Source organism: Cottoperca gobio, chromosome 24, assembly GCF_900634415.1.
Source record: "Cottoperca gobio chromosome 24, fCotGob3.1, whole genome shotgun sequence".
Lineage (NCBI taxonomy): Eukaryota > Metazoa > Chordata > Actinopteri > Perciformes > Bovichtidae > Cottoperca > Cottoperca gobio.
The window spans coordinates 20635628-20650875 of NC_041378.1; the positions used below are offsets into that span (position 1 = coordinate 20635628).

General features: G+C 40.1%; 1 protein-coding gene across 1 annotated transcript in view; it reads right to left on the bottom strand.

Moving 5' to 3' along the window:
• Positions 1-306: 306 nt before the first annotated feature.
• lama4 (laminin, alpha 4) overlaps positions 307-15248 on the bottom strand; it is a 28382-nt gene continuing 13440 nt past the window's right edge. Inside the window, exons 15-40 of the mRNA XM_029462787.1 lie at positions 14985-15133; positions 13387-13528; positions 13206-13299; positions 12987-13103; positions 11924-12109; positions 11587-11726; positions 10347-10511; positions 9433-9578; positions 9049-9211; positions 8815-8948; positions 8224-8395; positions 7936-8067; positions 7703-7845; positions 6708-6837; positions 6350-6487; positions 5987-6120; positions 5075-5239; positions 4624-4777; positions 4344-4534; positions 4052-4241; positions 3789-3944; positions 3067-3226; positions 2503-2630; positions 2298-2391; positions 968-1087; positions 307-881 (exon numbers count right to left, since the gene is read on the bottom strand). Coding sequence (XP_029318647.1) covers positions 736-881; positions 968-1087; positions 2298-2391; positions 2503-2630; positions 3067-3226; positions 3789-3944; positions 4052-4241; positions 4344-4534; positions 4624-4777; positions 5075-5239; positions 5987-6120; positions 6350-6487; positions 6708-6837; positions 7703-7845; positions 7936-8067; positions 8224-8395; positions 8815-8948; positions 9049-9211; positions 9433-9578; positions 10347-10511; positions 11587-11726; positions 11924-12109; positions 12987-13103; positions 13206-13299; positions 13387-13528; positions 14985-15133 — 3789 coding nt within the window. The 3' untranslated portion in view covers positions 307-735. The remainder of the gene's footprint in view (positions 882-967; positions 1088-2297; positions 2392-2502; positions 2631-3066; positions 3227-3788; positions 3945-4051; positions 4242-4343; positions 4535-4623; positions 4778-5074; positions 5240-5986; positions 6121-6349; positions 6488-6707; positions 6838-7702; positions 7846-7935; positions 8068-8223; positions 8396-8814; positions 8949-9048; positions 9212-9432; positions 9579-10346; positions 10512-11586; positions 11727-11923; positions 12110-12986; positions 13104-13205; positions 13300-13386; positions 13529-14984; positions 15134-15248) is intronic.

Consider the following 15248-nt stretch of genomic DNA (forward strand, 5'->3'; position numbering starts at 1 on the left):
TGGTTGTACAAATGCACTTAATACCCACTAGAGGGCAGTATTTTCCATTATGTATTTCAAGTAGCAGTCTACAACAACAGACAGACGAAGATGAAGAACAACAAATAATAGGATAAGCATAGATTTTACAACAGGATTTAAATGAACCCCTAGAATAAATCCCTTCCTAATGTTATTTAGGTGTCAGTGATGTAACAAAAATTGAACAAACTCCAAATGCACAATACAACCGAACAGAAAACTTTCTCTGTCAGCACAATTCACACATTTAGAAATTGTGGAAAACAAGAAAAAGGAAGGCTTACATGGATGTAAAATATGTTTTATTTATCAGAAATAAAACAATACAAAAAGAAAAGTTTTGAACATGAGCTTGTACAAAAAATGTGCAATTGTGATTATAAAGTGGGATGGTGGGTATAATGCATTAACATCAAATGTGTTTTTTATGTTAATACTGTAAAAAGTCTGAATCATGGATACACTGTAGGTTTTTTAGGATGATTCTGAACCTGAAATATTTTCCTCATAAATCATGGGCTTTATTTCTGGGTATTTCTAAATGTGGTTGATTTGGTTGTATTCTTGGCATGAGACATTTTTATATAAAACAATAAAAAAGAAATGACAAATGAAAGTAAAATAACTGACAAAATCCTTCTTTTAATGGTTATGTTGCACAGAGAGAGTGTTTAAATGTGTTTGGTCAGTGCTGTGTTGGGGATAGTGAGGGTGTTATGCTGCTGGACAGGTTCCAACGCTGACCGCTCCACTGACCAGAACAGCTTTGCTGAAGCTCACTCGGCTGTTATTGATGACTAGGTTCCTCATACAGCCAACGTAGGCCTTCCTGTTGGCGATGCTCTCGGGGAGGAAAAGATCTGAGAGGTGGAATAGTGCATCACATGATTAGAATGGTGTAATGTTAGTTTAACAGGAAAGAATCAGGCATGTATTTTTGGTTCACCTGGAGCTCCACCAATAAACACTGGGTTCCTGGTATCTGTGGAGTTGGGGTTCAGAGGTCCTACCACATGGTTGACCTCAGAGTCCACATCCAGCTGGACAACATTGGCATCCCGGATCACTAACATCAAGCAGGATAGAATGCATCGGTTTATCCAAAAAACTCTACAGAATCCCTCAAAGCTGTTTTAAAAATCAAACCAAAAAGTAGTTTATTTCTATCTTCTCTCTTGAATTTTTTAATCTTTGAATTCCTTACCCCAGTTGTGGAAAAAGTGTACAAGTATGTATGTATATATAAGTAAGCTCAAACTAATACTCTAATTAAGAAGTTGCAATACCGGACTATAATAATACTCAGTTACAAGTTAAAGACTTGTATTTTATTATTATTATTATTATTATTATTATTATTATTATTATTGTATTAAAAGTCTTCTACTACATCGCTGGAGTACCACTTTAATATTGTAGCTGGTAGAGGTGAAGCTAGTTTTAACACGATATGTATACCATGATATACTGTGAAGTTGTTTAATCTGGAACAAGGCATCATATGTTTTTAATTGATCATACAGTATTTTTACAATATTAATTTTGATGATTTTAATTAAGTAAATTAAAGAACAATAAGTACCGTAAAACTGTTCTTAACTACAGTATTTGAGTAAATGTTTTTTTATTTTATTTAAAACCTGAAACCTGAACCTGAAATCGGCTTTGTTGTTATTTTTGCTTTTTGCAAGAGCAAGAGCAAAAGAAGGTAATAGGCTATTAGAGGGTAAAAGCTTTGAGGGGTAATAATAATTACAAGGTTAAAAACTCTGAAGGGTCATAGGCGTTATAAAAAAAAGCAATAACAGACATTTTACATTGACTATATATTACCAGGTGAGATTCTTTAATCTAATACTGCACAAAAAATTACAATCACTGTTGTTCCTAATCATTGACAGACCGTGAAATAATAAAAGTACAAAAATGAATGAATATTTGACATCAGGACTGAAGTTGGTTAAAATATTAAACTCAGTGAATGTGGAAAATATTATAATATATAACATTTATACTGCAGTTGTTTGAAACAGACATTTTCTTCAGAGTTGTTGCTTCTAGCTTAGATCCGTTTTATTGGCAGTGCGAACACAATCAAATTGAATTCAATATTTTCATTTAAAGTTTGGTTTGCAGCATGGCAAAAACAGACGCATCAAAACGCTCATCTACCAGTAAAACTGATTACAAAGACGTCAGATCTGAGCAATAAATCAAGTGTTGTTTTTCTATTTTTCATTTAAATGTCTTTTGAGTGTTGATTGGGAATTTCTCACCAGTGACTCTGTTCCAGTTGCCTGCACACAGACTCTGTCTCGGTGACACCTTTGTGAAGAACTCATGGGACCCATCGTTCACAAGAACCACCACCTGCAAACACACACAAACATTTTATCCATACTTTTGAACAGAAGATGCATTTTTAATTAACATGACTTGACCGTAATGTGTAGTTTTCTTGATAACAATGCTATGACCTACCGCGCCTTGATGGATGTACATAGTGAAATAGCCTTCTGATGTGCGCACATGCAGTAGCACACCGGATGACACACGGGGGCGCACCTCCATCACCAGCTCAAACTTGAGCCCGAGGTTAAAAGTTTCGTCTGAGGAAGAGAAGCAGAGAGAGCAAGATGCAGTGAGTTCTGAGTACCTTATACCCTTTGGGCCTCACCTTTTCTTTTTTCTTTAAATCAGCCGTGTTTCTCTGCGGTGCGCGCATGTGTGAAATTACTTTACTCGTTCAACAGCTGCAGCTCGGTTCACAAGTTCTTTGGGGCCCCCCCATCCTCTTCTCTCAGCAGAGACACAATTTCACCACAGTTGCAGCGAGGGTATCGTGTTCCCTCGCCCAACCAAACACTCTTTATGCATATGGGATGGTGAAAGACCAGAGGAAATCTAATGAGCCATGTCATATAACAGATGTTCAGTCTGCAAACAGGTCCTGGCCAATGCATGTGATGTTACATTTGGGAAGAAAGATTGCAAAAAAAACAGTGTCATCAACTTAGCAAAATGTAGAAAATACTAGATATTTACCAAGCACGACATATCCTCCTTCCTCTGAGAAGTATGTTCCCGCCTCAGAGAGTCCCTCGAAGCATGGAGTGACCCCAAAAGTCTCTGCCACGGAGGACAGCCACTGGCCATCAAGCTGAAGCTTCTTCAAACAGCCGGTAAAGCTGTATGCAGAGTTTCTCTAAAGGGACACACAAGGAGACAAATATCAGAAGGTGAAATAAACATTGTGGGGCTACTCTTTCAAATCACAGGGAGCTTGATTTTTAAGTGGAAAAAGGGCATTTTAATTCCTCAGATCAACACAGTTTTGATTCTGATATGACCATTAGCTTGTGGTGGCTAAAGTTAGCTAACTTTAAATGTATATGGGTGAGTAGCAGACTTTATGAATTTTCTTTATTTTCTACTTTTCTACTGTTATGTTATATTTAAGCACTTAACAGTAATTGCCAATTGTAGCCATAGTTGCCGCTGTTAACAAACCCACAAGATTCAGCACTAAACTCGGCTACATACAGTGTTTGAGCATCTTTCAGCTCTTTGTTTTGGTTTTATTGCCTATAACTCTCATAAACCTTGTTTTCAGTTGCAGCAGGCAGCTGTTTTTGGGGAAAAGCTTTGATTAACCATCTGTCCTGTCCAGCATCAAACAACACAATTAGCTGGTGAATAGTGGAACTTTTAGCAACATTTTATTAAGCTGAAGCTCAAATCTCTTCCACATAAACTTGAAGCCATACCTGAATATTTGTTTGGGCTCTTCCTGGAGGAACTCCTCCCACGTACAGAGGACTGCTGACATGCCAGGAGATGTTGCTTCCCTGAGCTCTGTCTTCCAGCACTGTGAGCCCATCAATTATTAACTGCCCCATACTCCCATCACGGATAAAAATAACCTGCAGCAGGAGAAGAGAGGAGGTCGTAACCGTAGGAATTGTTGCCGCATAACTAAACATGCATACACAAACCCATGCATACATGCAGTTTTGACAGATGAACTTACATTGTGCCATGCACCGTCATTGTATTTCTCCTCGCTCTTGATTTTGACTCTTTGCTCTGCTATGTTGAAGGTGTATACGAGCTTCCCGTGGGCCAGGAAGAGAGCCATGAAGTTGTCCTCTTGTACATCAGATACATAAAAGATGAGGCCAAAGGAGGAGTGGGTCTTCAGGGACAAGGAGAAGTGGGACCTGGGAAGTGGTAGGTGCATTAAGTCATGTGTACCGACACAAAGAGCTTTTGAACAGACTTGACCCTGAGGTAACTTGTAAAGAATTCTTCGCTTGACATACCTCTCAGAGAGGGTCTCTGGAAGGTCTGTATGGTGCTGCCTGCTATTGGCGATGCCGCCGTAGTGGAAAGCTTGGTGGGTTACTCTGGGACTTGAAGAGAGATAGCAGGGCTCGATGTTGAGCTCTGATGGCTCCTGCTCATCACTCCTCAGTTCTATCAGGCCCAGAGGGAGGCTGGACTCCCTGCTAACCTATGAGATTGTTCATTGAATGTCAGGATGACGCAGATCTTTGTAACCAAATAAAGAAGGAAAGTGTTCCAACACTCTTTGTGTTTTACCTTCTGTGATTGGCTCTGTTTCGCTCTAGAAGTGTGTTCCCTGTGCTTTGACAGCAGAGCAGCAGGGGGGCGCTGGACGGGGCAGTCCTGCAGAGACGTCTGGACCTTCTCTGTGTATCGCTGGAAGTCCTCAGGCTCAATATCCCGGTCCTGTCTACAGAAACAGAGTGCTAAACATGGAAGAGCTGCAGAACACACACGTCTCCATAGCAACAAACTCCATGTGCTTTACTACTCAGCTCACAGCTTTACTTGTGAGTCTCTTCCTCACATAGAGGGAGAGGGATAAAGCCTCCACATGAAGCAGCAGTTACAGCCAGATTCTCCATTAGAAAGCTCTCAGTGTTGCAGTCTGGAGAGATATGAAGAGGACAATTTGGCCCAGTATGACATGTAGGATGAATCAGTGGCACCCCTTACTCTAGGTTGTGACTGTTCAGTGGGGATTTACCGGTTGATGTAGGCGTAGCTGATGCAGCCTGTGAAGTTCTTGAAGCTGCTGCTCGGAGAGCCTCCGTAGTAGAAGGTGTTTACAGCAGAACCTGATGAGGATCTCGTGGCCGATGACGGACGTTTCTTCTCCTGCTTGTCTTTGTCGTCCATCAACAGTGAATATCTGGCGAACAGTCAGTCAGTCATTAAATTGTGACACTTTGTGTTTTCTTTAGTCACAGTGCACCTTCTTTTGTAACACCCCATGTGCCCATATTTGGCACTATTTAGAAGTTCATGGTATCAGTCCCACCTTTTCAGTCTTATTGCACATTGCAGAGTTTTCCACTACAACAAACTGGCACGAACCAGAGACCACATGAGGTAGAGAGGGCCGTCCACTAATCAGAATATTAGCAGTTCAATCCCCGGCTCCTCCAGTCCTTAGGCAAAATACTGAACCCCATATTGCTCCAGAAGGCACAGTCAATGTATTTGTATGTGAAAGAGCATTTCAGTAGTTTAGCATCTTTTAAGGCAACGCTGCCATTAGTGTATGAATGGATTAATCTTAACATGTAGTGTAAAACTTTGAGTAATCAGAAGACTAGAAAGGGGCTTTATATCAAATGCAAGTCCATTCACCATTTAAAGCAACCAATGTGTGTTTAAAATGTGTGACTCACAGGGAGAGTCCAATTGTTTTAAAAAAATTTTTTATTCTATCGGACCAAATTCAAATTTTCTTTAAACAAATAAAATTCTTCACATGGAGACCCATATGGGTTAAGCAATGAAATAATCTTGAAGTTTAAATGATGGAGAACTGTTCTTTCTAAGTCTGACATCATACAGTTGAGAGGAAACAGTATGTCAACTCAAAACCCAACACAGTTGTGTACGAAAGACGGCTGTTGGCACAACTACTTACTTCTGACTGTTTACTGAGGCCACTAAGAAGTGTGTCCTTCCATCATTGTATTGTTTCTTGTGTGATTTAACTCGAGTGCCTCTGCAGTTTAGCACCACGGCTCCGTTCTCCAGGGAGATGCTGAACTCATCGGACTGATATGGGAGATAATAAGGTAATAGCTATTACATAGCAGCACAATGACAGATTATAACAAAAACTTCCAAGGTTAATTCTTCATTTGTCCTTTTATGACACTGTGATACTACCCAAAATCTTCGAATCTGCACTAAAAACTCATTTGAGCCAACCAACCATTTGAAAGTTTGGATTACACAATTTGATATTTTTTCAATGTGTATAAAAACAAAGATTAATGTATACCCCTTCACTCAGATAGAACAGGAGTCCGGCGGGCTGCAGCGTTCTAAAGTTGAGTCCTCCCTCAAAGCTGTCGAAGGGTAAAATCTTTGCTGTGGATCCCAGGTAGCTCTCACCAGTGAAGTAGGCTTTACGCGACATCTGTCACAATTACAACACATCTTACTTTCACTCTCTGTTTATCGTACAGTTCAATGATCTTCCAATGGGAATATGGATTGACTATCATGAAAGCTGTAGAACTAGAACAGATAATTATTTTCTCTCAATTGAGATCTTTCATCCATACTGTGTATTGATTCTACAGGGACACAAGCCGCGCATTATAACTAACAGTGTGATGTGGTGGAGGAGCACTTACAAAGGACTCCTCAGGGCAGCCGCTGCTGATCCCAATGGTGCCAGGCTCCTCCAGTAGATTAAAGTCTTTTTTCTGGAACTGGAAACCTTTCACACAGCCTTTCAGACCGACGACGGCAGACAGCTCCGGCCTGTAGTGATACACATACTGTGAGTATCTTGTAGGGAATTTCCAAGCTGTACTAGACAATGTATTTATATAAAAACAGCTTTCTCATGCTGCCAAATTGCAAAATGGGTCTCAAAGTCTCACATTTGGGTATACTTACCACAAGGAAATCTCTTGACAAATATAAAAAGTCATGAGTTCAAACTTTAAAGTGAAATTCAAACCTTCTTTTTAAAACTGTAGTAATAGACTTTTTGGCCACTTTGAAGAAGTCCACAACAAACACAAAAAATACCTCTCTGACGATAACAAGCCTATTAGGTTGTTTAGCCTATTTACACATCCAGTAGACATGGAGCGACACTCATTTGGAATCGTGTTTCTAGCCACCTGCCAAATATAACTCCAGTGTTAATCCCCTGTTTGCTCTTGAATCTTACCGATTCCTGACGAAAATATTTGGCATTTGAGGACAGCAGAATTTGGGGTTTGTAAAACCCAAACAATGAGCTAAAAGAGGCTAAAAGGTGAAGAGTTTTGTGATAGGTGTCTGTAGGTTTGTCACTACAAGTGACCTCTTCCCCACTACAATGTTTTATATAACACATTTATGATTGGAGCTCTGAGCAGCACTAATCAGTGTCTATGTAGATTTTTCTAAAGTTTATATAGAGTAGATATTGTATTTGTATTTGTCAGGTGGCAAGGGGGATGAATGCTCATGTCGCTCTGTGTCTGCCGGTGTAAATGACAACACATTTCGCCATAGCAATTTCTGTGAGTGGTTTTGTCTACACAGGAGAAACACACTGTGAATGCATTTCATGGAAAACAGACCTTTGTTGTGTTGAGTGAAATATGTTTGGTTGCAGGTATATTTATCTCACCTGGATTTGAGAATGCTGGAGGGAGCCCCGCCTATGTAGATATCGGAGAAAGGCAGTGTGGTTTTTGGATTCTCCATAGATTTAACATGGCTCTTGTCCACCAGTAGGATAACCTTCTTTGATTGATGGTAGATTACTGACACCTGTGCAAACGGCAACACATAATCTCATAAACTCATTCACAAGTTCAAGATGTAATTGTCTAACCAGCGAAATGAGAAGAGCGAATCTACCTCATGGTATCGTGCATCATTTATTTGAAGCTTTGATATGTTATTCTCCACAAGTTGTGGCCCTTTGCTAAAGCCAAAGTCGTACATTAGGCGCAGGAAGCCATTCTTTAACTCTAAAAGGAAGAATTTATCCTGTAGAGAAGAAGTTAAAATACATTACAAAGCTGAAAAATATTGTACTGTTGTTGATGAAAATGGTAATAAATTAAGTAAAAAAGAAAGAGAAAGAAACACGTTTTTAAGTATTTTGTGTGAGATTGAAGCCTGAAGCATTAGCCTTAGACTTACCTCGTTGACCATGAGCAAAAGAACACCATTGTTTGCAACAGTTCGCACTGCAATATCAAATCTTGTGACAACACCATATTTTCCCCTCCTCTGAATATTATTGATGAGTGCGTAGCCCGTTCCATCAAACAGGTAGCTGGCAATGCGACTCTGGGAAAATGCCAACTTGTACCTGAGAGCAAAAGGAGAAACGTTATTTGATACTTTTGAAATTTTTTAACATTCTATTTGATAAATGTATGAATGAATGTGTCAACATCTCTTTCAGATACATCCCTTATAATTAAACACAAGAAAAAGTGTCAGATGAGAAAGCCAGAGGGGCCCAAAAAGTCCCAAAAGGTTTACTGAATACTGCCAATTGTTTTTTTAATTTAACTTATAGCTTATTTATTAGGACATTTGCACCACTGAAGTACAGCATCAACTAAGCAGCTAAATCTAGTTTTAAAAGCTTAATTATTTTGTGTGCACTAATAACAGTCTGGAGGTGGCCTGGCACATACATAATGAGTGAGTGGTAGGTGGGGATGAGGCAGTTAGTAAGGGCCCTATAACAGGTTAATCCAGTCATGCAAATGTATACTGTACCTGGGGCACGGTGGTGATGTAATGACATCCATTTTGTGAGTCTCTTTGAAATTGTAAAGACTGATGACGTCGTTGTTCAGCGAACCCAACTCGATGCAGCCCACAAAAGGAGCAAGACTCAGAGGAGGTGGAAGCTAGGTAATTCCCCCCCAAAAAACACATCATCATTTAGGAAAAAACACATGATTAAATACTGATTTATTTGTATTAAAGGATGCTTGTAAAAGGCATTACCCTGACATCTGCCGGGACACCACCAACAAAGAACACAATATCCTTGGGGTCAATGTCAAACAGTGAGTCAGTGCCTGGAGATTCGCCTTTCTGGATGAACTTCTGCTCATCTGTAGAGCTCTGGCTGGGGATGGTCAGGAAGACTTTTCCATGTCTGCCCAGCCTGCAAGCAAAGAGCACAAAGGAGCATGAAAAATCACTTTACTACAACCTGGCCTACAGGGTAGGCTACCTCTAAGCTTTTATTTTATTTAATTTTACATCTTTATTTTAGTTAAAAATTTAGTTTAAATTCATTCAAATCATAATTGTTCATGAAAATTGGTTCATGTTCACTTGAACAAAAGTGATAATATCCCAAAGTTTACACCTAACGTTTATTACCTCTCTACTTTGATGTAGTTGAAGACTGCGGGCCATTGGCTGACAGGCTTCGAACCCAATGGGATCTCAACATCTTCCCCACCCAGGTTGTACATGTACACCAGGTTGTCATTCTTGATAGCCAGTCCCATGTAGTCTTTCCTACCCTGTGAGCAAAACAGCAGAAAATCCTCGTGGTGAGTTCATATCCTGTTCATTTTCCCATCATGGCTGATTCACCCCTGTGGTATGTGCTTCCAACAGAGAAATGACCAGATTTTATATTCTTTAATCTTGAAATATAGTGGTTTGAAAAATATAAACATCGATTTATTTGAGACTAGCTTTAGTTCTCATATGAGGCTATTATTCCACACTGAAAAGACGAAGATAAACACACTGCATAGACGACAGTGGCAGTGAAATCACCAAGGTGAAGTGTGCTTAAAGAGAACAGAGAGGCCTCACATTGGTTTCTGTGTCCCGGTGGGCGGGGGCTAACAGTGTTTTTGTATACGAGGTCCAACTTTGAAGGCACACACATGCATTATTGTCACCGGCGTCTTTTGGAGACCTTTTGAAAGGGCAACTGTGCGCTTTCAAAGCCAGTCATTCTTGCCTCCATGCTCCCTCCCTTTCATATTCCCCCCAGGCCTCTGTGTGCAAGTTTGTGAAGTTTCAGCAGCAGATTTTTGCCCTAAAACCTGTTCGCTAACTAGCTTCTATTCTACACATTCAACAGGGAAGAACAGCCAGGTGGTACACTTTTTTAGAGTTGTGAGAACATGCAAAGGTGTTCCCCACAAGTGAAGTTACTTGATGTAATGGCTCCCATTTGTATCCACTTAGCATCCCTTCTGATAGACATTTGTTTTATAATAACTGATCACCTCAAATGGCAAAGCAACCAAATTAGTTTCCCCTGTATTCCTCACATTTCTGTCTCCCAGATATAAGATGAAACGGTCCTCTATAGGATCCTTGTCAGGGTCCACTCTTATGAACAAACTGATGGACGTCACTGTCTTCAGGTCTTCCAGGTTGCTGTGAGGATGAACCTCTACTGAGGACTGACCGTTGAACTTCATGGACACTTGGACCTAGGGTAGAAAACACACCAGAATTACTTATGTTGGCATTAAAATGAGGAGTTGTTTTTTTTGCCAAAAATTGCAAATTTCATCGCAAAATTGATGCCTTCAATATCCCAAGAAGGAAACCTACCTGTTAGCTATTAGCATCTGACTATTAAGTAAGAGCCCTGGATTTTAATATTACGTAATCGTTGTTTAATGAATAGTGCAAAGGTTTGTCAGGCTCTACGGTCCATGATGATGATGATGATGATAATTTGAGGATGTTCTATGAGTCTGCGGTGGCACGTGCCATCCTGTTTGCTGCAGTGTGCTGGGGAAGCAGGCTGAGGATAGCGGACACCAACACACTCAACAAACTGATTTGCAGAGCCAGTGACGTTGTGGGAGTGGAGCTGGAGGATGCTCTTGGACAATGTCTCCCACCCACTCCATAACTTTAGGAAGTTTTTCCTTGTGCGGTGCGAGGGTCTAAGGACAGAGGGTGTCGTATGCTGTACAGTCTGCAAAGCCCACTGAGACAAATGTGTCATTTGTGACATTGGGCTATATAAATAAGTTTGATTGGAATTTGATTTGATAACGTGCTGGTCAAACACAGGAGTACATTCAGTGTAAGACCCATTCCTTGAGATGCACCACAGAGCGCCACAGGAAGTCCTTCCTGCCTGTGGCTATCAAACTCTTCAACTCCTCCCTCAATAGACTCAGTCAATAGACTTACCCTTGGACTAATTTCACCCATCAGCAGCCATAACCCATAAATATTATATCTAAACTGCAATACGGACTACACAACTAGTAATGTTAGCTAGCTAGAACTGTCAGACGTTGTAACGTGTGCAGTAAACAAATCTTTGGAAATGCGAGGTTAAGGGTTTCATACAAATTTGCATCTGAATAGTACTTCACTGATTCACTGGTTTTCAAAAACGTTACTACATTTAGAAATAGTGAAAATGTCCATATATAAAGGTATTATGAGATTGTGGCGATGTGGTCTGCGTGTGCATCCTCAATGTGAAGTAAATGGGAAACAGTTCTAAAACTGACTTTAGCATGTTTAAAATGATGAGCTCACTTTCTTGGCCACACTCCTGGCTTGGGCTATAAGCTCTCTGATCCTCATGATGTTGGTGGTCACGTTGTTGACAGGCTTCTTCTCCTCAACCACCTTCAGCTTGTCCAGCAGCTCAGGAACGAGTACATTCAGGTTATCCACTATAAAGTACATTGAATGAGAGGGAAACAAGAATTTAAGCAGAGTAAATATATGAAGAAACTGGAAAAAGTGAACAAAAACCCTCAAAATCACTCACAGTGTAATTACATTTTGGAGTTACAGTTATATGGTATTAAAAAAGGGTGATTTCCTAGATGTGTACGTGTTGCTGTGGACTTTGCAGCAGTTATGATACCTGCTTCCCCGGCAGACAGGACGGCCTGTTCATAAGCAGCTATAGAGTATTCATTGTTTCTCATGTTGTTGGCCCACTCCTCCACCCTGCTGCTGATGGGGGTGATGGTTTGAATGACCTCTGCTGAGCGGTTGAGGGTCCCCTCCGCCACCTTCTGGGTAAACTCCAGTCGTTGTGGTGTTCTGTCTGGAATGGATGCAGAGGGAGACAAAGATACTGTATTTTAAGGTTGAGAGTATTTAGTTTAGAAAAGGTGGTTATAGGAAAAGTGGCCTAAACTCAATGTTTAAATTGTTTAGTTCATCTAAAGCCCACCGCATGGTACAGCTCTACTCGACTCCCCTCACCTCACACAATTTTGTTTTCCAATGTGGATAGTTCTTCCTCAGTGTATGCGCGGTGAAAAAACAGGGGAACTTTTGCACTTCCTCAATTGTAAGGCATTGTGTTAAGCTTAGTATTGAAAAATGCAATCGCTATTGACATTAGTTTGCTATTAAAAAAGTCAGGTTTGTGCGGGATGTCCTGTGATCCAGTGATGACTCTCTCTGACCAGTATTCTGCAGTGTTTTAACTCCACCTCTTAGTATCAGCTCAGCTAGCTTGGAACCTTGGTACTTAAAAAAGGTACCAGGTACTATCCACAACTTTTCTTAATGGAAAACCAAAAAAGTCAAGTTGAGCCCGTACCATGCAGTGGTGAAAACAGGCATATAACATCTTAAAAGCTGGGCGAATAAAACCAAATCTATCTGTGCAGCTAGATATGCCTACAATTTTTCTTTTTTTTGCAATTTGGGTGAAACAACCCTTTAATTTACCATTATAAGAGAATGCTGACAGGAACTACTATGTTGACAAGGGAAGTTTCGAGTAAGCTGTGTCTGTAGTTAGCTGTGTCCCTCTGCCTACAGTGTTTGTGCTAAGCTAGGCTTAACACCTCGCTGACTTTTCTCTGTACTGCACACAAAGATATGAAATTTAATTTTCTCATCTGTCTATGGGTTTGACAGCAAAAGGTCAGACAGTTACATTAATATAAAATATCTAAGTATTGTCTTACCTGTATGAATCCCACTGATATCATTCACTAGTGCTGTAAGTTTTTTAGTGTTTTTATCAATGGTTTCTTTGGTCTCCTCGATGTATTTCAGCTTGTCAATCACCTCAGCTTCTACCTCTGTTACAGACAGAAACAGTAAATGTCAAGGGGACATCGGATAGTGGACACAATAACAATGAAAGAAATACACTGATATCTCATTCTGTGACAGAACCATACCATTTTGTTCTGAATGTAAAGAAACAGACTCCTTGAAAACGTTGTCGCTCTGCGTCACCAGGTGCCCGAGCTGCATATTGATCCCAGTGATGGCCTGAAATACAGAACACATCATGAAGTTACAGACTGCTGACAGGTACCACACTGGATGTATGCTGTGTGTTTCTGTGATAAAACATACATCTTCAGCTCTTTGGGATAAGTTGTGGGTGGTGAGTGAGGTGATATTGGCATCGTCAATATATTTCACGATGTTGTTGTAGACGTTGGCAGCACTAATGGCTTTCTGCACAAAGCCATTGGCGTCACTCTCTCTCAGATCCCTGGTGGAGACAGGATGATAGATTATGGAATCTATCTACATTGTAATAGCATCAACAATTCCGATTTCTCATGGAAATCGTGCACTAATCAATATTTTCATATTAACAATGGATCTACTCCCCCGTCAGCTCTATGTTGCATTTTAGTGACTTTCAGCTCATTGCTTCAGTTTTTGGGCCACAACTTTACAATTAGTTTGCTCCCACTGCTCTCATCAACCTTGTTTCAAGCAACATGCAGCAGTTTTCAGCAACTACACTGCTCATCAACTGCCAGTACATTAACAAGAATACATAGAAATACAACATGCAATAAATGACAAGTTGAAGCTGCACCAATCAAGATCAAATGATTATGTGTAATGTGAAAGGTATCACTTGTAGAAACAAACTCAAAGAGAAGTATCACTGACTCTGCACTTCCTCTCAGCTCTACACAGATTATTAGCCTCGTTGAGCTCATTCTTTTGCTTTTGTGTATTGTTTGGTGCAGTTTCACTTAACCTTGTTCCCTGTCAGCATGCAGCAGTGTTCAGTCAAACAGCTGTGACTCTCCACTACCTGCCCAGCACCATATGAGAGACACTGTTAGAGACTAGCTAGTGGAGCATTTAGCATCTAAAGAGGCACATATTTATCTCAGGAGGTTGTGGAGACCGAAGATTAATAAACCATGGGAACAGAAGCTCTGATAAACCCACTGTACATCAAATGTCCATCACCCAACCGAACTATATGTAATAAATATAATTTAAGATTAAGGCTGGTGATATTCAAAATGTTTCATATACTCAACAAATCATTTGAAAACACCAAAACAACAATGCATGTATCTACTAACAAGTATTGTCTAAAGCCTGATATATCCTTTTCCTCTGTGCCATAGAACTCCATTTTACAGGACCTTTTACAAAACATTAATGAGCCACACTGTTGCTTCATTGCCATTAAAACACATTATTATTTTTGAAATAATCCCATACACATAAATATGTATAAATACTCACTAGTAGGCCTACACAATATGTGTATTAATCCACGGCTGAAAATAGTCCCTTACAAATTTTTCTCATACACTCTTTTGGCAAATTACTGCAAAATGTGACCGGATGCAGTAGGACATCCTGTAATATTTAGCATATTGCATTTGACATACTTTGTATTGGGACATACTATATTACTCTTTTCAACATTGACAAATTCACTCTAACAGGCTGCCAGATGCAGTTTTAGATCCTGTGCAAATCAATGAAAAACTTTTATTCAAAGCTATTGTTTCAACTGTTGAAGACTTGCATTGCGTCCCGTATGAAAAATGCAAAATATCGGCAGGAGAGTATCTCCCATTTTTGTGTTTTTTTTTTTTTATCACATCCCCGATGTGTAAAGGCCTTAATGGATTGTTGCTTAATTATTATATATGTAACTAAGTTAGGAATTCAGAAGGGTGTCTCACTCCTCCAGTTGGTTGGCCTGTGTGTCCAGCTCATCAGCGTGCTCATCGGCCCTCTGCACCAGATCTCTGTCAGCCAGTGAGAGACGCTCCGTCTTCTCCATCAGCTTTTGGCTGGCACCATCAATCGCTGCATGGTACTGGGTCACGTTCTGTACAGATGCACACATGCAAACACACAGAAACATTTCATATACTATTTGCAAGGACATTTCACTGTCCCATTGTCAGAATCAGCTATTAGACTAATCTAATATAGGCTAATCT